At 42.5% G+C, this 23,610-nt stretch overlaps 2 protein-coding genes across 3 annotated transcripts in view; both read right to left on the bottom strand.

The window, feature by feature from the left end:
* Positions 1–22,793, bottom strand: part of LOC135248387 (B-cell receptor CD22-like) — a 96,275-nt gene extending 73,482 nt beyond the window's left edge. The window contains exons 1-2 of the mRNA XM_064323004.1: positions 22,645–22,793; positions 22,220–22,428 (exon numbers count right to left, since the gene is read on the bottom strand). Of these exons, the coding sequence (XP_064179074.1) occupies positions 22,220–22,428; positions 22,645–22,793 (358 nt within the window). The remainder of the gene's footprint in view (positions 1–22,219; positions 22,429–22,644) is intronic.
* Positions 5,541–19,989, bottom strand: LOC135237987 (B-cell receptor CD22-like). Of its 2 annotated transcripts, none has more exons than XM_064305590.1 (12): positions 18,465–19,989; positions 18,022–18,127; positions 16,753–17,094; positions 16,425–16,664; positions 15,226–15,498; positions 14,370–14,642; positions 12,293–12,565; positions 11,440–11,709; positions 10,731–11,003; positions 8,980–9,252; positions 8,252–8,333; positions 5,541–6,277 (listed from the first exon to the last, which is right to left on the bottom strand). In XM_064305590.1, exons 2-12 carry the CDS (start codon positions 18,062–18,064, stop codon positions 6,214–6,216), a joined length of 2,406 nt encoding a protein of 801 aa, XP_064161660.1. In that variant the 5' UTR covers positions 18,065–18,127; positions 18,465–19,989; the 3' UTR covers positions 5,541–6,213. The 2 variants fall into 2 exon arrangements, with proteins under 2 accessions (XP_064161660.1, XP_064161669.1); XM_064305599.1 differs by having other exon boundaries at positions 18,022–18,576; positions 19,655–19,989.
* Positions 22,794–23,610: the final 817 nt, after the last annotated feature.

The raw sequence follows: 23,610 nt of genomic DNA, 5'->3' as shown, positions 1-23,610 counted from the left end.
TGGACTGGACCAGTAGGTCCTTTTCAAAAAGACTGGGTAATTCTCATTTCTTTGCCCCCACTGTATTATTGAAATTCAGATGTCAATATTTATGATCATTTTGGCATATTATGCTTATAAAATAAACATAACTACTATCTTCACAAAAATGATTCCGGATTACAACACAAACTGTTGCTAAGATCTGAGGCTTTGCCAATTCCAATACATCCATCAATCCATCCATTATCTATACCCTCTTATCCTAAGCTGGAGCTGGTGCTGGAGTCTATCCAAGCATGCATTGGGCGAGAGGCAGGAATACACTCTGGTCAGGCTGCCAATCTATCGCAAGGAACACACACTATTCACTCACACATTCATACCTATGGGCAATTTAGAGTCTCCAATTGGCCTATTTGTATGTTATTGGACCGTGGGAGGCAACCGGAGTACCCGGAGGTACATGCAAACTCCAGACAGAAAGGCCCCAAGCCGAGATTCGAACCCAGTGCCTTCTTACTGAGGCGACAGTGCTATCCACTGCACCACCATGCCACCCCTATTCCAATACATGTACAGTAGAGGTTAATATAAATGTGACTGTAAAAGGTGTGATAGGCATCAGGCACAGGTAATCACTGATACATTCAAGAGCCCTATACAAAATCCATTACCTAAATCAGATTATTTAATTCAGTTTAGTAAAAGATCGTCCAAGAAATTGATCTGAAATGTACATACAGGACTCATCTATTTTAATAATTGCCCCATCTACAGATATATTGAATGTATTGCATTTATCTATCCCTCCTAGGTAATTTTTACTGCCACAATCAGCATGCTTTACCATTGCTACCATACATAGCTCAGTCGTGTTTATGTTTCATGCATCGGATTTTTGACATGAAGCTGGAACATCAACAAAACGTTGCTTCTGTCAGGACCACTGTCATCAAGTAGAACTTTATTGACAATAAAGGCAATACAGTTATGTTTGGCGGTATGACTCTGTTCTGGAGCTCTCCCGCCAACCACGCAGCCTGCGTGGATAAGGCCGGGAGGCCAGCAGCCAAACCCCGAACAACCATATGCCGATATGCTATTAATAAGTGTCTCCGGCTGATGTGATGACTATGTGTACGACCACCTGGAGGAAGCCCTTCGTCCAGTCGAGCCTTTCGGCTTGAGGCCCTCTATTTTTTACGTGGATCAGTGGTTATGTGTACCAACAGCATGTTGGACGTTCCCCTGAGGCCAATACTTAGATGTATTATTAATTAATAACCCAAAGGAACATACTATGTGTGGTATGATATTAGGCTATGTGTACCGACAGCTTGTCGGTATTTCCCCTCGAGCACCGAGATTTGAACTAACCGGGGGAAATATACTACCGACTACGTCAGTGTAAATGAATCCTCACTCGTTGCATAGGCCTACCGGAGGAGCCAGTAGTAGCAGCAGTAGGAGCGCGGTGGCAGTAACACAGCAGCGTAGGAGCCATAGCGCAGCAGCAGTAAGAGCGGTGATGTGAAGCACGTGTTCAACGATGACGTGATGACTATGTGTACAACCACCTGGAGGAAGCCCTTCGTCCAGTCGAGCCTTTCGGCTTGAGGCCGTCTATTTTTTACATGGATCAGTGGTTATGTGTACCAACAGCATGTTGGACGTTTCCCTGAGGCCAATACTTAGATGTATTATTAATTAATAACCCAAAGGAACATACTATGTGTGGTATGATATTAGGCTATGTGTACCGACAGCTTGTCGGTATTTCCCCTCGAGTACCGAGATTTGAACTAACCGGGGGAAATATACTACCGACTACGTCAGTGTAAATGAATCCTCACTCATTGCATAGGCCTACCGGAGGAGCCAGTAGTAGCAGCAGCAGGAGCGCGGTGGCAGTAACGCAGCAGCGTAGGAGCCATAGCTCAGCAGCAGTAAGAGCAGTGATGTGAAGCACGTGTTCAACGATGACGTGATGACTATGTGTACGACCACCTGGAGGAAGCCCTTCGTCCAGTCAAGCCCTTCGGCTTGAGGCCGTCTATTTTTTTTACATGGATCAGTGGTTATGTGTACCAACAGCATGTTGGACGTTCCCCTGAGGCCAATAGTTAGATGAATTATTAATTAATAAACCAGGGGAACATACTATGTGAGATGTAATATTAGGCTATGTGTACCGACAGCTTGTCGGTATTTCCCCTCGAGCGCCGAGATTTAAACTAAACCGGGGGAAATATGCTACTACCTGCATCAGTGTAAATGAATCCTCACTCATTGCCATCCATATAAGCATGCATTGACAAGACCAGGAGGGGGCAGCAGCAAAACTCCAAAATAACCATACGCCGACATGTTGTTAGTACTTAGTCTCCGGCTGAAGTGATGACTATGTGAAACGCCATTCGGCTACCAGAAGGGCCCTTCATCTGGTCAGCTCGAGGCCGTTCTAACGTTGTGGGTCAGTGGCTATGTGTACCAAGGGTTTTTTTTTTTTTTTTTTTTTTGGCCTTTCCCCTGAAGCAAGAGTAAACTTAAACCAGGGGAAAATACTATTTGTAATGTGCAAGGCTATGCCTAGGTGTATGGCCTTGGCTTCTATCAATCAAATTTATTTGTATAGTGTATTTTACGGCAGTTGTCACAATGCATTTTACGGACAAACCTGACCTGAACCCGCACAGGAGCAAGCCTAAGGCGACAGTGGCAAGGAAAACTCCCTGTGGCAGATAGGAAGAAACCTCGGAAGGAACCAGGCTCAAGGGGGAAACCCATCCTCCTCTGGTCGGCTTAGGTTGTTGATTGTGACAAGCATGTCAGTCAGTGGCTTAGCTACCTTGTAAGCCCAAGGCCATTCAAACTAATCACCAAATATCATTAGGTTATGTGTACCAACAGCTTGTTGGTATTTCCCCCCAGCACAGAGATTTAAACCAATTAGAGGGAAATATACTACTCATATTAGTGTAATGAATCCTCGTTCAGTAGTAGTAGCAGCAGCAGCAGCAGCAATAAACAGCAGGAGCAGTAGGAGCAGTAGCATCAGCAGCAGCAACACAGTAGCAGTAACATCAGCAGTAGTGGCAGCAGTACGCAGCAGCAGCAGTAGCACCCAGCAGCAGTAACAGCAGAAGCAGCAGAACCAGTACCAGCAGCAGCAGCTTCAGTAGCAGTAGCACCCAGCAGCAGCAGTAGCAGCAGCAGTAGTAGCAGTAGCAGCAGCAGGAAACTGATTATAGAGGAAACATTGGTGGCTGCGACACCGGTACTTGCCAGTAGACAGTAGCAGCCATGCTCCTATACTGCAAAGCTCATAGCTTTTGAACGGAAATTATGTCAATGCCAACGGATGAAGAAGTACATGTCCCAAGCCCCGTAGCTTCACTGAGGATGCTGGGAACCATCACTGCTGCTGTTGCCGCACTGGAGCTGGAGTGGTGGTGTAGAACTCCGGAATGGGGACCATATTGCCAATGAGACAGAGGCGGACGGCAACCAGATTTCGTCATGGCATTTCCCAATGTAGGCTCCTCAGGGCTCACATGGGGGCGCCACCACAGGTACCGGGTCATGGAGGAGAGGATGGAAAACAGTGCTAGTATGCAATAATGACACAAGTTCCTTCATTTTCTCAGATTAAAAGCTTGAGGTGTATACAAAATATAGCTAATTTAAGCATATTTGCCATGGTGAGATCATATAAAGAACCATGAAGCATAAGGAAATGCAGTTTCCAACAGTGGGTACTCCGGGGTTGAAACACTTGCCTTAAAAGAGAGACCAGTTGTGAACGCAGTTATGAGGCTGAATAGTCTATGAATCTTTTTTAAAATTGTGGGGAAATGCATTATGCAGAGATTGGATGAACATATTACTGCTTCTGCCCATCAGGCTTCACGATGAGGCTAATCATGCGTTGCGCTATCGGAAGCGACTCCTGCCAAACGGATACGCTGGAAAAGATGCATAGCCTGGTCCCGAAAGCAGAGACGACTGGCGATCGTGTTTCTGAGTTTCGCTTACATTACATTACATTACAGGCAATTGGACCCAGGAACAGGAGTGGCTGCACCTGTGCATAGTGAAGTGCGCACAGGTTAAATCTGCCATCCCCACTCACACGGGGAGCTTCTCTGTCATGACAGTGTTTAAGATCATGCTCACTTGGCTGTAACATCTTGCCAAACCCTCGTCAATAAATCTGGACTGTTGTAACATCATCTCCCTGTGTCTCTGTGCTGGAGGGCCCCAAGGAAAGCCACTTCGGTGGCCTGTGGCAGGCGTGTTTGCCACAACTATATATTATGCGTTTACCGCTAGACTCAGAGCTCAGCAGAATTTAAATAAGGTTGATGACATTACCCGGTAAAATCTGCAGCTAGCAGATATGGATGTGGCAGCAGCTTCCAGGCTTGAACATGGCGTCCTCCATGGAGGGGCGGCGGCCGCCGCGAAGCAGCGCTCCTTGAATGAAGCTCCCTGGCCAGTTAGCAGTGAAGACAGTGCACCGGTATCTTCAATATTTGGAATAAGCCGCTTAGACAACGCTTTGCGTGGCTGGCCCCAAATGGATCACCTGCTTGCTGCAGCTAGAGCTTAGAGGTAAGGAGCTATGCAAATAAATAGCAAGACTTCCTCATAGTGCCTAGGCTGTGAGCTTAGACTAGCAGCTAACATGTAGCAAGTAGACATGGTTTAGACTGGCAACGTGCCGTAGCTGGAATGCAGGAAGAAGCGCCGATTTACGAAGCAACGTGCAGCGCTTGCATGCAGGAGGAGCAGCCGAATCAGTAGAGGGAGGCTGTTTAAGTAGACCGCCCTGTTAGTGAATGTACTGTGATAGGCTAACATCACTCAGCTGAGCCATCAGCTGATTCGGCCGGAGCGCTTGACTCTCGTGACCTGCCAGAACTACGCGATGCTCCATTTTTGTTTGGCCTATAACCCGCTTATTAACATAAAGAATGCACACACTGTACTTTCACAGAAGATGAAAGTAGTGGACAGGCGTAGTTTTCGTATCTTTGTGTATGGCAGTAGTGCAGTAGGGTGGTTTGGGGGTCCAGAGTGAGGCTCTGGGAGCTCTGAGGTTGCAGTTTCCATCCCCACCTGGAGCACTGCTCTGGGGCCCCAAAGCGGGTACTGTGAGGTGCCCCTGCTTGGCTCTTTTGTGCAGAGGAGTAGCGGGTGCGGCTGTGGGTGAAGCTGCCTAATTTCAGACGAGTGCCACCCTGAAGACAGGCAGTTAATGCGCTGCTCACTTCCTGCAGCCTGTTCTATTCTTTATTTTATTTCACACCTCAGTTCAGTGTCCGGTGGTGCAGCGCTGTTTCTGTGGTTGATGTTCATGTGACCTTTTAGGACTTCGGTTTCGCTTTGCCTGTTATACGGTCCTTCATGCACATAATTAGTTGCATTTCAATGCTGATTTTTCATGAAGATGACTTTTACTACATACAACTTATTGTATAGTATTATTATTGTTTCTTTCACAAAGATGAACTTGATCCCCACATGTGAACTAAATGGAATGCAGGCAAAACATATAAAGATAATAATGATCATTTTTTTATCAAAACAGAGGTTCAAGGTTCACAGTCCTATACAATGCTCAAATAAATCATAATATATTGATAAACATAATAAAACAATGTATGTAAAGAAAACAAATACAAAGATGCATTATTTCAAATAGCTAAACAGACAGAAAGTAAAAATGGGGTCAATACAACAAGGCAATGTAAAATGTAAAGCTAAAACACTGTTTTAAAAGATTTCGGACCTTGCTTTTAAAAGTGTCGTGAGTTTGGAGATTATAATCTGCATTAATCTGCATGATAATCTTCCCATTCAATGTGAGAGAATACATGCGCATGTACATGAGTTATGAGCGTGTGTGTAACAAAGTTATATAAACGTGTAACGGTGTCACAGGAGCATGTATGCAGCAGGGTTACATGAACATGCATGTTGCAGCAGGGTTACATGAACATGCATGTTGCAGCAGGGTTACATGAACATGCATGTTGCAGCAGGATTACAGTACTTTGGGAAAAATCCTCCATCAACAGCTCTGTATAAAATGGATAATCTAGCAGAAACAGACAGCAGTTCTGTAAAGTTAAAGACAAAAAGAGACTCTTTCACCCTGATCTCCACCATTTCTCATTCTCTGCAGATTCTCTCCTCTGTGTGTTTTAATCCCACACTGAGGCCTCGTCAGCTCTCTGAAGCACAGAGTTTGTGTCGCTGGCTGCGTTTGTCACTCTCTGAAGGCTCTGCTCTGAGGTGAGACACAGGAAGAGACTCAGTCACACATAAGTGTGCCTCCAGCTGCACTTATATACTTTTTTTTTTTTTCAAAATTGTGGTGGTCAAGACATCTTACAGGTGATGCACTACATGCGCATGTACATGAGTTATGAGCGTGTGTGTAACAGAGTTATATAAACATGTAACAGTGTCACAGGAGCATGCATGCAGCAGGGTTACATGAACATGCATGTTGCAGCAGGGTTACAGTACTTTGGGGAAAATCCTCCACCAACAGCTCTTTATAAAATGGAGAATCTAGCAGAAACAGACAGAAGTTCTGTAAAAGGTAAGGACACTGCCGTTGTACCCTTGAGCAAGGTACTTAACCGGAATTGCTTCAGTATATATCCAGCTGTATAAATGGATACAATGTAAAATGCTATGTAAAAGTTGTTTAAGTCGCTCTGGATAAGAGCGTCTGCTAAATGCCTGTAATGTAATGTAATGTAATGTAAAAAGATCTGGAAACTCGCGTTTTTACTTCAGCTCTGCATAGCTTTTAGATTGAGAGAGAATGTCCCAGTGACACCCTCACAAAATGCAACATTCAGGCAGACTTTGAGAAACTGATATGTGAAGATCTCGTATGTTGTAAATGTTGTAATATTTGACGGTATTGTCAGAGGACTAAAATCCCCCTGAAGCATGTTTTAAAAGATGTCTTGGGGGCTAGGGGTCTCAAACTCTAACCCTGTACGACCACAGACTCTGCTGGTTTTTGTGATGTCACTCAGCAGCTCATTTAGGCCTTGGAAACAAGGCGTGCAGACCCCTTAGACCATCGGTGACTTATATTAAACAGTTAAGTGCAGGAGCACATGACACACCAGCAGACGCAGCAGCCTCCAGGATCAAGGCGTGAGATCCCCGCTCTCTGTGCTCCTTTGAGGTAAACTGGCTGCAGCTGAAGGGGTGTTAGAGGGCCAGTAGGGGGCAGTCTTCTGTCCGGATCAAATAAAATTTGACACAACATCATTGTGATGGGGCACCGTGAACATGTTGCTCTTCAGGTGCGATGTTAAAACAAGGTCCCGATTCGCTGTCGGTGAAGTTCCCGCGGCACTTTTCCAAAGGTAATGGCCGTTAAAGTACCCTGGTTCAAACTGTGTGTCTCCTCCTCTGGCCATCTAACCACAATCCCTACATTTGAGTGGCCACAGTCTGTTGACTTAGTGGACTATAAATCACAGAATCATTTGGCCCAGGACCGGAAGAGATGGAGGGGCCTTGTGGAGGCCTTATGCACCACTTGGCGTGATGAGGCCTAAGTAAGTAAGTAATATCACAGAATCACTTGAAGAATTTACATTACAGAATTATATTTTAACATATTGTGGATCGCAAAATGAAATGAAAAAATTTCCACAAGTACAATGTAATGGCAGTGAAGTGGGGAATGTTCTGCAATATTTTTAACCAGTTACAATATGGAGCAAGACTGAAATTGAGTTAAACTTAGCAGGAAGCCCACACTAATTGACTGTAACTTGCATTGTGTGTATCTGTGCTTTGTGCCTTCTGTTCAGCACAGATCTACTGACTTTGTAGTTTCATAAAAAAATACAGCATGTACAGAAAACTGTCCTTTGCTTATCCCGTAAGGCTGATATGGTTGTCATGATCCAGGTGTCCAGGTCCAGGAATACCCAGGTGGGAAATCGTTTTTTACAGTGCCAGTGTGTCTGCTACTCTCTCTCTCCGTGCACTTTTCTTCTTCCATCTGAAAGGGGGGGGGGGGGGGGGGTGAAGTAACAGACCTTCAGGAGCTGTGGATCAGCCATCCCAGATGACATTTCACAATAACGTCCCTACCAGCTCCTCTGAATTAAAGTGAATCGGTAAAATTACTGCATGTCTCCCTGATATTTAATAGTGAATTTCTAATCATATGTCTTCTCAGTGATGATTGATTTCCAGATGTTTCTGCACTCTTAACACTTACCTCATACACGCAACAGCAGCAACGAGTGCAACAGCCACTGTGATTCCAACAACCGTCCACACAAGCACTGTCCTATCCCCTACTGCAAATAAGCAGACATAGCATTTTAATTCATGTTTAGGTATGTACCAGAGACTGTAATACAGAGTGACCTAAAAATAAGTGCATACAACTGGAAGACTGGAAGGACAACGCCAGACCAGGAAAATCAATGAAATTGCAGATAAATCTGTGTAGGCCTGTGATTTGTCTCAAATAGATTCAGAACAATTTATTGCAAAGGAAAGTTTATAATGAAGCTGAAATAGCACATTGCAAATGTTTTTCTTTGTTTGGACTTGACTTGTGGAATCTGTAAAACATTCAGCAGTTCAAAAAATGTCATGCTGCCCCCTGCTGTCCAGCAATGTGTTCAACATACACACAAGTAAAAAATCAGGTATCAGGCTTGAACACAGATCATATCTTCTGGATCTACAGTAAGATTAGGGTGAGAATAAGAAACCAGCACAAGAAATACGTCTACTACTACTACTACTACGTCTACTACTACTACTACTACTAATACTAATAATAATAATAATAATAATAATAATAATAATAATAGTAATCATCATCATCACCATCATTTTATCGCAACTTATAGCACCTCATTACACAGAAAACAGTGCAGTGATTCACATAGATAAAAAAGTGTGTCTGAAGCAGAGCTGCACTGATATACTCACACTGCACATCAAGACGTTTAGGAGGAGATCTGTTTGTCCCAATCCCATTCTCTGCCGCGCAATAGTATTCTCCTGCATCCTGCAGTGTGATGGTTTTAATGGTGTACCTGTCCTCTGGTCCTCCTGTCTCTGAGGATACAGCTCTATTGTTCTTATACCAGGTGTATCTCTGCACTGGTGGGTTGGCATCACTGCTGCAGGTCAGAGTCACTGAACTGCCCTCCACTATTTCACCAGAGGGGCTCACTGATACTGAGGTGCTCTTAGGAGGATCTGAAAGAAACAAATACAGGTCCTGCTGTTTTATATAGCTAGATGTCACACTGAGGGGTTCTTGGGAGCATCTAAAATCCATAGAAAAATGTGTTCAATTCCATATAATTTCTCACTCACTGTGTTCCATCTCAAAGCACTAGCAGAGACATTTATTTCAAAGGGAAGTTTATAATGGAGCTGACATCTAATTCTTTGAATTTCTCAGTGTGTCCTGCTTTGTTAACTGGATATACTGTAGTTTTTTATGGTAGTTGGTAAATTACACAGGACAAACAGGATTTCAGAAGTGACATTAGTATATACATATGTCTTTTTAGCATGTTCATTAGTGGGCTTGCTTCCAGGCAAGCCCACTCTTGCTATCTTGCATATTTATTTATTTATTATCTGCACTTTCTGCCCAATTTTTCTAGCTCTAACTACTCCTACAGTTTATGCACTACATTCAAACTTTTTACACCAAAATGACTGGCTAGTCCTAGACGTTGTTGCTTGTATTCAGATTTTTTGAAATATTCAAAACTTTAAAAAAATATTTAACTTTTTTTGTGGTTACTCCACAGAGAGTCACTCGGGACGTTTATTCAAACGCTGTAGTATGCGCAGGTGGTCACTCTCATCGACGGTGCTGGCGGGTGTGGGCGCAAAGAATTGCGTGGTATGGATTCAAAAGACAAAGCGCTTCTCGTCACATTAATAACGCTAGTTAAATCAACCGGCAGTAATGCTATGTACGGATGCTATCCTGCACGCATGAGTAGGAGCTACAGACACACAGCTACGGATGCTATCCTGCACGCATGAGTAGGAGCTACAGACACACAGCTACGGATGCTATCCTGCACGCATGAGTAGAAGCTAATGACACACAGCTACAACCACCGATACAGATGTATGGACACATGGAGGACAACAAATAACGTTACAGAGGTGAGGACATGCCATAGCTAGCTAGCTATATAGTTAGCCAAGTTTTACTCATGACACTTTTACGATACGACTAATCCCTGGGACATAATCGCTGCTTGCTGATCCCCGGCTGTATATGTAACGCTACGGTGCGCCGTGGGTCTGGACGGTTTCATGCTTCTTCTGAGTTATGCGCCCTCATTTAAAATGCATTGAGGCTTGAGGACAGTGCCAGTTGGAATTTGAAGCAAGCCCACACAATTCCTTCAGGAATTGTAACCTTTCTAGTTAATAATGATAACTTAATTTTGTTATAGGTCAACAGTTACATGTGGTACCTTTTTTCCCCTGTGCAAACTCAAAATGACTACATGCTTTACTTGAGACATGTCAGTATGATCAGGCTCATCACTGTATGATAATGTAATTATATCTGATTTCTCCGCCACTGGCCAGTGTGACTGCTTTACTTACAGTCTTACTGCTGTGAAGTTACCCAAAGACACTCAGGAGATACTGACTCTCTGCTCTGTGTGAATGACGCTGAGATGCACTGATATACTCACACTGCACATCAAGACGTTTAGGAGGAGATCTGTTTGTCCCAATCCCATTCCCTGCCTGACAGGTGTATTCTCCTGCATCCTGCAGTGTGATGGTTTTAATGGAGTAACTGTCCTCTGGTCCTCCTGTCTCTGAAGATACAGCTCTACTATTCTTATACCAGGTGTATTGTTGCACTGGTGGGTTGGCATCACTGCTGCAGGTCAGAGTCACTGAACTGCCCTCTACTATTTCACCAGAGGGGGGCACTGATACTGAGGTGCCCTTAGGAGGATCTGAAAGAGAAAATAACAGGTATTGCAGTTTTATATCGATGCCACACTTACTCAGCTCAGTTATAGGAAACCCACAGTGGGTTCACAACCTCAGTTCTTCCAGCATTTCAGGCTTAACGCACAGAAATGAAGAGCCACTAATATGGCACTTCACTAGTTGTACATATGCAATATTTAGATTACAAACATACAGTACATACTATACATGGACTACACTACTATGTTACTGTATCATATATACATATGTACAAAACACATCACAATGTTTTACATCATATGTTTTAATGATATCACCCAGCAGTACATCAAACTGTATGTTCATCTCCTTTATAGCTTAACAAACATGTTGCAACGTTCAGAAATATATGCATAGGCTATTTTCACTGAAGATGCTGCCCATCCAAGCCATCCTAAATGACAGTACAGAATTACTCACACAGCACTTTGAGATTTATATGAAGAGATCTGTCTGTCCCAATCGCATTCTCTGCCTCACAATAGTATTCTCCTGCATCCCCGGATTTGATGTTATTAATGGTATAACTCCATTTTGATGCTCTCAATGAGGATACAGCTCTGTTATTCTTATACCAGGTGTATTTCTGCACTGGTGGGTTGGCATCGCTGCTGCAGGTCAGAGTCACTGAAGTACCCTCCACTATTTCACCAGAGGGGCTCACTGATACTGAGGTGTTTTTGGGTGGATCTGAAAGAGAAAATAACAGGTCCTGCAGTTTTATATAGATGTCACACTGTGGTGTTCTTGGGAGCATCTAAAATCATTTGAAAAATGTGTTAAATTCCATAATAACTCACTCACTGTATTGCATCTCAAAGCACTAGCAGAGACATTTATTTCAAAGGGAAGTTCATAATTGACCTGAACTCTCACAATGTGAAAATCCCAGTGTGTCGTGCTTTGTTATAAAATGACCTGGATATACTGTAGCTTTTTAAAGGGTAGTTCGCTAATGACACAGGACAGACAAGTTTTCAAAAGTGACAGCAATATTTAGACATAATCATTTTTAGTATGTTCATTAATAATGATAACTTAATTCTGTTAATGTTCAACCACTACATGTGATATTTTTTTCCCTGTGCAAATTCAAAATGACAACATGCTTTACTTAAGACATGTCAGTGTGTTCAGGCTCATCATTCTCCTCCACTGGCCAGTGTGACTGCTTTACTCAGTGTCTTACTACTGTGCAGTTGTCAAAAGGCACTCAAGAGATACTGACTCTCTGCTCTGTGTGTATGAAGCTGAGATGCGCTGATATACTCACACTGCACATCAAGACGTTTAGGAGGAGATCTGTTTGTCCCAATCCCATTCTCTGCCTCACAGATATATTCTCCTGCATCCTGCAGTGTGATGTTTTTAATGGTGTAACTGTCCTCTGGTCCTCCTGTCTCTGAGGATACAGCTCTATTATTCTTATACCAGGTGTATCTCTGCACTGGTGGGTTGGCATCGCTGCTGCAGGTCAGAGTCACTGAACTGCCCTCCACTATTTCACCAGAGGGGCTCACTGATACTGAGGTGCTCTTAGGAGGATCTGAAAGAGACAAAAACAGGTCCTGCTGTTTTATATAGATCTCACACTGAGGGGTTCTTGGGAGCATCTAAAATCAATAGAAAAATGTGTTAAATTCCATATAATTTCTCACTCACTGTGTTCCATCTCAAAGCACTAGCAGAGACACCTATTTCAAAGGGAAGTTTATAATGGAGCTGACATCTCATTCTTTGAATTTCTCAGTGGGTCCTGCTTTGTTAACTGGATATACTGTAGTTTTTTATGGTAGTTGGTAAATTACACAGGACAAACAGGATTTCAGAAGTGACATTAGTATATACATGTCTTTTTAGCATGTTCATTAGTGGGCTTGCTTCCAGGCAACCCACTCTTGCTATCTTGGATATTTATTTATTTATTATCTGCACTTTCTGCCCAATTTTTCTAGCTCTAACTACTCCTACAGTTTTTGCACTACATTCAAACTTTTTACACCAAAATGACTGGCTAGTTCTAGACATTGTTGCTTGTATTCAGATTTTTTGAAATATTCAAAACTTTAAAAAAATATTTAACCTTTTTTGTGGTTACTCCACAGAGAGTCACTCGGGACGTTTATTCAAACGCTGTAGTATGCGCAGGTGGTCACTCTCGTCGACGGTGCTGGCGGGTGTGGGCGCAAAGAATTGCGTGGTATGGATTCAAAAGACAAAGCGCTTCTCGTCACATTAATAACGCTAGTTAAATCAACCGGCAGTAAACTGCATCGGAGAATCTGTTTCAACCCGTCGCTGCACAAAACACTGCACAAAACATGTGTTGCCAGTCATTTTGGGGTCACCCCCCTTTGATGGAGTCACCCGGTTCGGACCCCACCCCCGTAACCCCCTAGTGATTCTTTGTTTAGTAGGACACACTTCCAATGGCACAAGATTTTTAAGCACAGCTTTATCGCCTACGCTAACATGTTAGCGTTTCGCCTACTCTAGTTAACCTAGATAGCGTGTACGGATGCTATCCTGCACGCATGAGTAGGAGCTACAGACACACAGCTACGGATGCTATCCTGCACTAATGAGTAGGAGCTACAGACACACAGCTACGGATGCTATCCTGCACGCATGAGTAGAAGCTACAGACACACAGCTACGGATGCTATCCTGCACGCATGAGTAGGAGCTACAGACACACAGCTACGGATGCTATCCTGCACGCATGAGTAGAAGCTAATGACACACAGCTACAACCACCGATACAGATGTATGGACACAGGGAGGACAACAAATAACGTTACAGAGGTGAGGACATGCCATAGCTAGCTAGCTATATAATTAGCCAAGTTTTACTCATGACACTTTTACGATACGACTAATCCCTGGGACATAATCGCTACTTGCTGATCCCCGGCTGTATAAGTAACGCTACGGTGCGCCGTGGGTCTGGACGGTTTCATGCTTCTTCTGAGTTATGCGCCCTCATTTAAAATGCATTGAGGCTTGAGGACAGTGCCAGTTGGAATTTGAAGCAAGCCCACACAATTCCTTCAGGAATTGTAACCTTTCTAGTTAATAATGATAACTTAATTTTGTTAAAGGTCAACAGTTACATGTGGTACCTTTTTTTCCCTGTGCAAACTCAAAATGACTACATGCTTTACTTGAGACATGTCAGTATGATCAGGCTCATCACTGTATGATAATGTAATTATATCTGATTTCTCCGCCACTGGCCAGTGTGACTACTTTACTTACAGTCTTACTGCTGTGAAGTTACCCAAAGACACTCAGGAGATACTGACTTTCTGCTCTGTGTGAATGACGCTGAGATGCACTGATATACTCACACTGCACATCAAGACGTTTAGGAGGAGATCTCTTCCTCCCAATCCCATTCCCTGCCTCACAGTAGTATTCTCCTGCATCCTGCAGTGTGATGGTTTTAATGGTGTAACTGTCCTCTGGTCCTCCTGTCTCTGAAGATACAGCTCTATTATTCTTAAACCAGGTGTATTGTTGCACTGGTGGGTTGGCATCACTGCTGCAGGTCAGAGTCACTGAAGTACCCTCCACTATTTCACCAGAGGGGCTCACTGATACTGAGGTGTTTTTGGGTGGATCTGAAAGAGAAAATAACAGGTCCTGCAGTTTTATATAGATGTCACACTGTGGTGTTCTTGGGAGCATCTAAAATCATTTGAAAAATGTGTTAAATTCCATAATAACTCACTCACTGTATTGCATCTCAAAGCACTAGCAGAGACATTTATTTCAAAGGGAAGTTCATAATTGACCTGAACTCTCACAATGTGAAAATCCCAGTGTGTCGTGCTTTGTTATAAAATGACCTGGATATACTGTAGCTTTTTAAAGGGTAGTTCGCTAATGACACAGGACAGACAAGTTTTCAAAAGTGACAGCAATATTTAGACATAATCATTTTTAGCATGTTCATTAATAATGATAACTTCATTCTGTTAATGTTCAACCACTACATATGATATTTTTTTCCCTGTGCAAATTCAAAATGACAACATGCTTTACTTAAGACATGTCAGTGTGTTCAGGCTCATCATTCTCCTCCACTGGCCAGTGTGACTGCTTTACTCAGTGTCTTACTACTGTGCAGTTGTCAAAAGGCACTCAAGAGATACTGACTCTCTGCTCTGTGTGTCTGAAGCTGAGATGCACTGATATACTCACACTGCACATCAAGACGTTTAGGAGGAGATCTGTTTGTCCCAATCCCATTCTCTGCCTCACAGATATATTCTCCTGCATCCTGCAGTGTGATGCTTTTAATGGTGTAACTGTCCTCTGGTCCTCCTGTCTCTGAGGATACAGCTCTATTATTCTTATACCAGGTGTATCTCTGCACTGGTGGGTTGGCATTGCTGCTGCAGGTCAGAGTCACTGAACTGCCCTCCACTATTTCATCAGAGGGGCTCACTGATATTGAGATGCTCTTAGGAGGATCTGAAAGATAAAAAAATCAGGTCCTGAAGTTTTTTGTAGATGTCACACTGAGGGGTGACATCTATGTATATATACTGATATACTGATACTGAGATGCTCTTGGGAGAATCTGAAGGAGGGAACAATGGTTTGTAGTTTCATGTGAAATTTAAACCTGACTCAGGCATACTGTATGTAGTGTGCCAGCAGTCATACCTCCATGCACTCTGCTCCTGCCAAATGGCTGAAGCTAAGCAGGTGTGGGCTTGGTTAGTACTTGCATGGGAGACCACCAGGGAATTCTGAGTTGCTGCTGGAAGTGGTGTTGGTGAGCCAGCAGGGGGCAATCTTCCCTCTGGTACAAATAAGACCCCAATGCCCCAGTGCAGTGATGGGGACACTGTGCTGTAGGAGATGCCGTCTATCGGATGAGATTTTAAACCGAGGTCCTGACTCTCTGTGGTCATTAAAGATCCCATGACACTTATTGCTAACAGTAGGGGGTTCCCCGGTGTCCTGGTCAAATCCCCGATCTGGCTTTCGCAAACTTGCCACTAAAAATCATCCCCAGATTTAATTGGCTAAATAAATGTTCTCTCCCTCTCCACCTTCGCTAATGTGGGGTGAGCGTTCTGGTGCAAAATGGCTGCCGTGCATCACCCAGGTGGGTGCTACACATTGGTGGTGGTGAGGTGAGTTCCCCTTCACTGTAATGCACTTTGAGCATCTGGAAAAGTGCTATATAAATGTTATTATTAATAATAATAATAGTAGTGTTTTCCCATCATTGCATTATGGCATGTTTTCAGGTATTCACGTTTCATGCAATGCTATAATGACAGAACAGTTACATGCAGCATAGTATAATCTGTACAATTTAGCTGAAAATTATATTTCAATTCTTTCAAAACTGTGAGATTTGAAGAAGTTTGGCCTCTGGTACTCACATCTCACATTAAGAGCCACTGCAGGTGGCTGAAGCCCATAGCCTGTTACAGTACAGGAGTATCTGCCTGCATCTTCACTGCTGGCTGTGAACTGGTGACTCTGACCAGTGAAGGACAGAGGAGATCCATCCCTGTACCAGATGAAGGATGGGCTGCCAGTCAGAGTGCAGGTGGTGCTACAGTTCAGTTTCACACTCTGTCCCTCTGTCACTGTGTCAGGATTCACCATCACCTGTAGATCTGCAAATAGCAAATTAAACCTGTAATAAAGCTTCCAGTCATACTTGTGGGTAGAGAATCCTCTGAGTTCATAGCATAAAATAATTACCAGTGACTTCCAAAGCGACACCAGGTTCTCCAGTATATTGATTATGGTCAGTCAGGAATCTGAATCGGTATGTTTTTGAATCAGTTACTCTCAGTTGGTTTATTCTAAAAGTGCAGTCACTGCTCTGATTCCCCAGGTACTCCACACGGTGAGAGTACTCTGGGTCCTGGGACAGGTCCTCAGGCTCCTGTGGCTTGTTCCAGTGAATAAACCAGAATGTTTTCTGCACTCTGTGAGATGTGGGATATGAGTAAGTGCAGCGGATGTCTATTGAAGACTCCTTTAAGGCACAGATTCTCTCAGGGGTGTAAGTCACTCCCCATCCCTCCTCGCTCAGAGCACCTGAAAAATACAAACACAACCACACACACACACACATGCAGACACACATACAGGGACATACACACACACACACGCGCACACATACACACGAACACATGTATACATACACATACATACATACACACATGCGCACACATACGCAAATGCACACACACACACGCGCGCACACACACACAAATTCACGCACGCACACACACAAATACACTGCTCAGAAATCCTTTAAAACACAGATGTGTTGGCAACATGACAGATAAGAGATTCAATTAAAAAAACTTTAAAACAACTGCACCTAATTTCTCCAAAACTATGGAACATCAATAATTGTACTTGTATTTCAATACTAACTGATGTCAGTAGATGGCAGTAGCCGCCGATCAATGTGAGATTCGCAGGTACAGGAAGTCTTGCTTAGTAGCTAGCTTTGCTAGAATGCAGTAGCAAACAAAGCTAGTTATGAGTGAGTGTCTTTGTATACCGTCGGCTGAAAACTGTTATGTTTTGCTTGCAGTGAAAACAAACTGCTTTCATTAAAACGTGGCACCGGAATACTTGTGTCTGTGTCATTCTAAGAATGCAACATGCACAATCAACAGCTCCGATCATTTAGTACAGCCACAGATATTTATATCATGCCTCTGTCTCAGTTTCAAAGCTCAGTGTGAAGAGAAACTTCATCTAAAAGGATCTCTCTTTTTTCCCGACTCTTCAAATGAGCGATGTTGCACTACTCTAAACTAATGTACTGTAGAACATTATATTATATAAATTACATATATTCTTTAATGCAATTTAAATGCTTTCACTTTTGTTGCTTCTGATTGAGTTAATGAAGGGAGACTAATAAATAGGAAAACATGCTGATAAATACTTTATATGTAGACTGAAACATCAGAACAACTTTTGGAAAAAAAGACACAAACATTTTACCTGACACGGAGAGGATGATTACCAACAAGGTATTGAAGAGCATGGCTGCATCAGATTGAAAATATTTATCCAAATACACATATACAGGTCTTGATTATTATTTACACTGTGAAAATGAACAGCACAAACAACGATTGTCAGAGTATTCTGTTAATTAGCAGAAATACCAGAATATCAATTACTACACAGGCACACACAGTGAGTTAATGTGCTGCTAATGCCTAAAAATGCTTTGGGTTTCATGAAGATCTCACAAAGATCCCAGAAAGCAGAGACGCAAACAACCTTTTACTTGATGAATGATATTTGTATGGAAGAAGCAGTAATCATTTCTAGTCAGAAAATGCATTTTATTTTATATTTGATTCCAGTTTAATCTTCTTGCACCACAAAATATTGTGACGTAGTTTTGACTAAATTAAATAATATGATAATGCACTTACCAGGAGAGAATTCTGATCTGGCCTCAGTTGTTTGCTAATGTGCCATTAGTATTAAACAGCCTTGCAGACAGAGCAGTGTGGCTGAATATGATCGTAAATACAATGCTTCACACTAAATATAAAAGTAGAATGTGTTAGAGATCTGACTCACTTCCTGAAGGTGATACATGTTTTAGATTTTATCAGATAAAATTGTCTGAAGAAAATAAACAGTCGTTTGCTTTGTTTCTGGACTGGACCAGTAGTGCCTTTTCAAAAGGACTGGGTAATTCTCATTTCTTTGCCCCCACTGTATTGAAATTCAGGTGTCAATAATTATGTTCATTTTTGCATATTACACTTATAAAATAAACATAACTACTATGTTTACAAAAATGATTCCAGATTACAACACAAACTGTTGCTAAGATCTGAGGCTTTGGCTATTCCAATACATCCATCAATCCATCCATTATCTATACCCGCTTATCCTGAGCAGGAGGTGGTGCTGGAGCCTATCCAAGCATGCATTGGGCGAGAGGCAGGAATACACTCTGGACAGGCTGCCAATCTATCGCAGGGCACACACACCATTCACTCACACATTCATACCTCTGGGCAATTTAGAGTCTCCAATTGGCCTATTTGCATGTTTTTGGACCGTGGGAGGCAACCGGAGTACCCGGAGGTACATGCAAACTCCAGACAGAAAGGCCCCAAACCGAGATTCAAACCCAGTGCCTTCTTGCTGTGAGGCGACAGTGCTACCCACTGCACCAACGTCCCACCCCTATTCCAATGCATGTACAGTAGAGGTTAATATAAAAGTGACTGTAAAAGGTGTGATAGGCATCAGGCACAGGTAAACACTCATACATTCAGGAGCCCTATACAAAATCCATTACCTAAACCAGATTATTTAATTCAGTTTAGTAAAAGATCTTCCAGGAATTTGATCTGAAATGTACATACAAGACTCATCTATTTTTATTATAGCCCCATCTACAGATATTAATATTAAATGTATTGAATCCATCTATCCCTCCTAGGTTAATTTTACTGCCACAAACAGCATGCTTTACCATTGCCGTTCGTAGCTCAGTCGTGTTCATGTTTCATGCACCGGATTTTTGACATGAAATCGAAACATCAACAAAACGCTGCTGCAGCTTAGCCTATAACCCCCTGATCAACATAAAGATTGCACTTACTTTCGCAGAAGATAAAAGGAGCGGACAGGTGTACTTATCTTTGTATAAGTATCACAACTCTGGTGCCTCAAAGCGGGTACTGTGAGGTGCCCCTGCTTGGCTCTTTTGTGCAGAGGTGTAGCGGGCGCGGCTGTGGGTAAAGATGCCTAATTTCAGATAAGTGCCACCCTGACCACAGACAGTGCAGGAAGTTAAAATGCCGCTCACTTCCTGCAGCCTGTACTATTCTTTATTTTATTCCACATCTCAGTTCAGTGTACGGTGCTGCAGCACTGTTTCTGTGGTTGATGTTCATGCAACCTTTTAGAACCTTGGTTTTTCTTTGCCTGTTATACGGTCCTTCATGCACATAATTAGTAGCAATTTCAATGCTGATATTTCATAAATATGACTTTTACTACATACAACTTCTTGTACGGTATTGTGTTAGTTATTGTATCTTCCACATTTCACAGAGATTAACTAGATCCTCACATGTGAACAAAATGGAACTTATTTATTTTTTTTTTTATTTGTTTTTATTTTATTTTTTGGGGGTGGGGGTGGGGCGAGGGGGATATGCAGGCAAAACATAATGGCCATATGAAGAAAATAATGATAAAATTTTTCAGAACAGAGGTTTGAGGTTCACAGTGCTTTACAATGCTCAAATAAATCATAATACAGTAATACACAAAATAAAACAATGTATGTAAAGAAAACAAATAAAAAGATGCATTATTTCAAATAGCTAAACAGACAGAAACAGTAAATGTGGGCTCAATACAACAAGGCAATGTAAAATGTGAAACTAAAACACTGTTGTAAAGGATTTTGGACCTTGCCTTTAAAAGTGACTTTAATTCTGGAGATTATATTCTGCATTCATCTGCATTATAATCTTCTCATTCAATGTGAGAGAATACATGTGCATGTACATGAGTTATGAGCGTGTGTGTAACAAAGTTATATAAACGTGTAATGGTGTCACAGGAGCATGTATGCAGCAGGGTTACATGAACATGCATGTTGCAGCAGGGTTACATGAACATGCATGTTGCAGCAGGGTTACAGTACTTTGGGAAAAATCCTCCACCAACAGCTCTTTATAAAATGGAGAATCTAGCAGAAACAGACAGCAGTTCTCTAAAGTTAAAGACAAAAAGAGACTCTTTCACCCTGATCTCCACCATTTCTCATTCTCTGCAGATTCTCTGCTCTGTGTGTTTTAATCCCACACTGAGGCCTCGTCAGCTCTCTGAAGCACAGAGTTTGTGTCGCTGGCTGCGTTTGTCACTCTCTGAAGGCTCTGCTCTGAGGTGAGACACAGGAAGAGACTCAGTCTCACATAAGTGCGCCTCCAGTTGCACTTTTAAAATGAACCTGTGGCCACACAGTCCCTTGCATTCCCTATCCACTCTGTTGTCCCAAAAAACCGATTCCTGTGTTGACTTAGTGGATTATATATCACAGAATCACTTGAAGATTTTACATTACAGAAGTATATTTTTCACATGTTAAAAAATCATACTAAATAATATCCACAGATACAAGTACAACATATTGAGAGTTAAGTGGGGGATATTCCTCAATAGTTTAAACCAATAAAAATAAGGAGGATGTCTGAAATTGACTGCATCACACAGTGATGAACTGGATGAACTGTAACTTGCCTGGTGTGTATCTATGCTTTGAGTCTTCTGCTCAGCACAGACCTGCTGACTTTGTAGTTTCATAAAAATACAGCATGTACACAGAACTGCCCTTTGCTTTTCTGAACGGCTGGTACGGTTATAATGGTGAGAATATCCAGGCGTGAACTTGTTACTTACAGTACGAGAGCGTCTGCTCCTCCCTCTCTCTCTGTTGGTGCTCTTCTTCCTGCTGAAAAGGGGGAAGGGGAGGGGGGGGTGAGTACAGACCTTCAGGAGCTGTGGATCAGCCATCCCAGATGATATTTTGCCAAAACATTCCTACCTGCTCCTCTGAATTCAACAGCAAATTAGTAAAAATACTGCATACCTCTCTGATAGCTAATGGTGAATTTCTATAATCGTGTCTTGTGATGATTGATACCCAGATGCTTTTGCATTGCAAACATTTACCTTGTGCACACCATGATAGCAAAGAGTGCAAAAGCCACTGTGATTCCAACAACCCTCCATACAAGCGCTGTCCAATCTCCTGCTGTAAATAAACAGAGATAGAATTTCAGTTTACATTTATATTGCAGAGACTACATTCCAGAGTCGTGAAAAATAAGTGCATGCATAAATGTAGGAAGGTCAATGCAACACTCAGAAAATCAATTAAATCACAGTTAAACATGAGTTAGGTGTGTGCTTTGGCACACACCTTTGGTGATGGCTGCTTTGTAAAATCCGTCTTGCATTACGTTGTTATGAAATATTCGGTTGTCATTCCGTTTTAAATTACTAACGCTGGTTTTGCGATAGGGGATGAATCCCACATGGGGGGCCCCCTGGTGGCCACGGGGGCCCTAAGCAGCCGCTTAGTTCGCTTATGCCTCGGGCCGGCCCTGCATGCATTATTTCCCAGTAAAACAGAAGATGGGCAGGCACTCACATTTCACATTGACTGCAGGGGAAGTGACTCCTCCTGTAGCACAGGAGTAGAGATCTGTATCATCAGTGATGGCTAAACTGAGGGAGTATTTATACTCATAGGGCACAACTTCTCCATTCTTGTACCAGGTAAAGGTTGGGCTGCCACTCAAAGTGCAGGTGCTGCTACAGGTCAGTGTTCCCCATTCTCTGTCACTTTCACCTGAAGACCTGCATACAAGAATAAACATGATTAAAAAAAACATTCTGTTTCTATTAGAAAATGATTAGGTGTTAATAGTATATAAAGCAAGTTTAGAATTGCCTGTAACTGTCAATGAGACTCCAGGATGACCAGTATATTTTCCACCATAACAGTCGGTCAGGAACCTGAATCGGTATGTTCCTGAATCAGTTACTCTCAGTTGGTTTATTCTGAAAGTGCACTCATTGTTCTGATTCCCCAGGTACTCCACACGGTGAGAGTACTCTGGGTCCTTGGACAGGTCCTCAGGCTCCTGTTGCTTGTTCCAGTGAATAACCCAGAATGTTTTCTGCACTGTGTGAGATGTGGGATATGAGTAAGTGCAACTCATGTCTACTGAAGACCCCTTTAAGGCACAGATTCTCTCAGGGGTGTAAGTCACTCCCCATCCCGTCTGGCTCAGAACACCTGAAAAATACAAAAACACACACACACACACGCAGACACACATACACGCACATACACATACACACACGGGCGTGCACACACACACACACACGCACACACATACACACGAACACATGTATACATTCACATACATACACACACACACGCGCACACATACGCAAATGCACGCACACACACACACACACACACAAATTCACGCACGCACACACACAAACACACTGCTCAGAAATCTTTTAAAACACAGATGTTTTGGCAACATGACAGATAAGGGATTCAATTAACAAAACTTTAAAACAACTGCACCTAACTTCTCCAAAACTATGGAACATCAATAATTGTACTTGTATTTCAATACTAACTGATGTCAGTAGATGGCAGTAGCCACCAATCAATGTGAGATTCGCAGGCAAAGTGTGAAGAGGAACTTCATCTTATAAGTTCCCTCTTTTTTTCCCCTCTCTTGAGATGAGCGATGTTGCACTACTCTAAACTAATGTACTGTAGAACATTATTTTATATTAATTATATACATGCATTTGTATATTAATGCAATTTAAATGCATTCACTTTTGTTGCTTCTGATTGAGTTAATGAAGGGAGACTAATAAATAGGAACACATGCTGATAAATACTATATATACAGACTGAAACATCAGAACAAAAACACACAAACAATTTACCTGACACAGAGAGGACGATTACCAACAAGGTATTGAAGAGCATGGCTGCATCAGATTGAA

This window comes from Anguilla rostrata, chromosome 1 (assembly GCF_018555375.3).
Source record: "Anguilla rostrata isolate EN2019 chromosome 1, ASM1855537v3, whole genome shotgun sequence".
Classification (NCBI taxonomy): domain Eukaryota; kingdom Metazoa; phylum Chordata; class Actinopteri; order Anguilliformes; family Anguillidae; genus Anguilla; species Anguilla rostrata.
Note: the sequence above shows the minus strand (reverse complement) of the source record. Positions and strands in the feature narration are given on the sequence as shown.

Coding starts and splice junctions, on each gene's coding strand:
- LOC135237987 (XM_064305590.1), bottom strand. CDS start 18,064: ATGCTCTTCAATACCTTGTTGGTAATCATCCTCTCCGTGTCAG. Junction 11,710..12,292: donor TAAACGTCTTGATGTGCAGT/GTGAGTATATCA, acceptor TTTCTCTTTCAG/ATCCACCCAAAAACACCTCA. Junction 9,253..10,730: donor TAAACGTCTTGATGTGCAGT/GTGAGTATATCA, acceptor TGTTTCTTTCAG/ATCCTCCTAAGAGCACCTCA.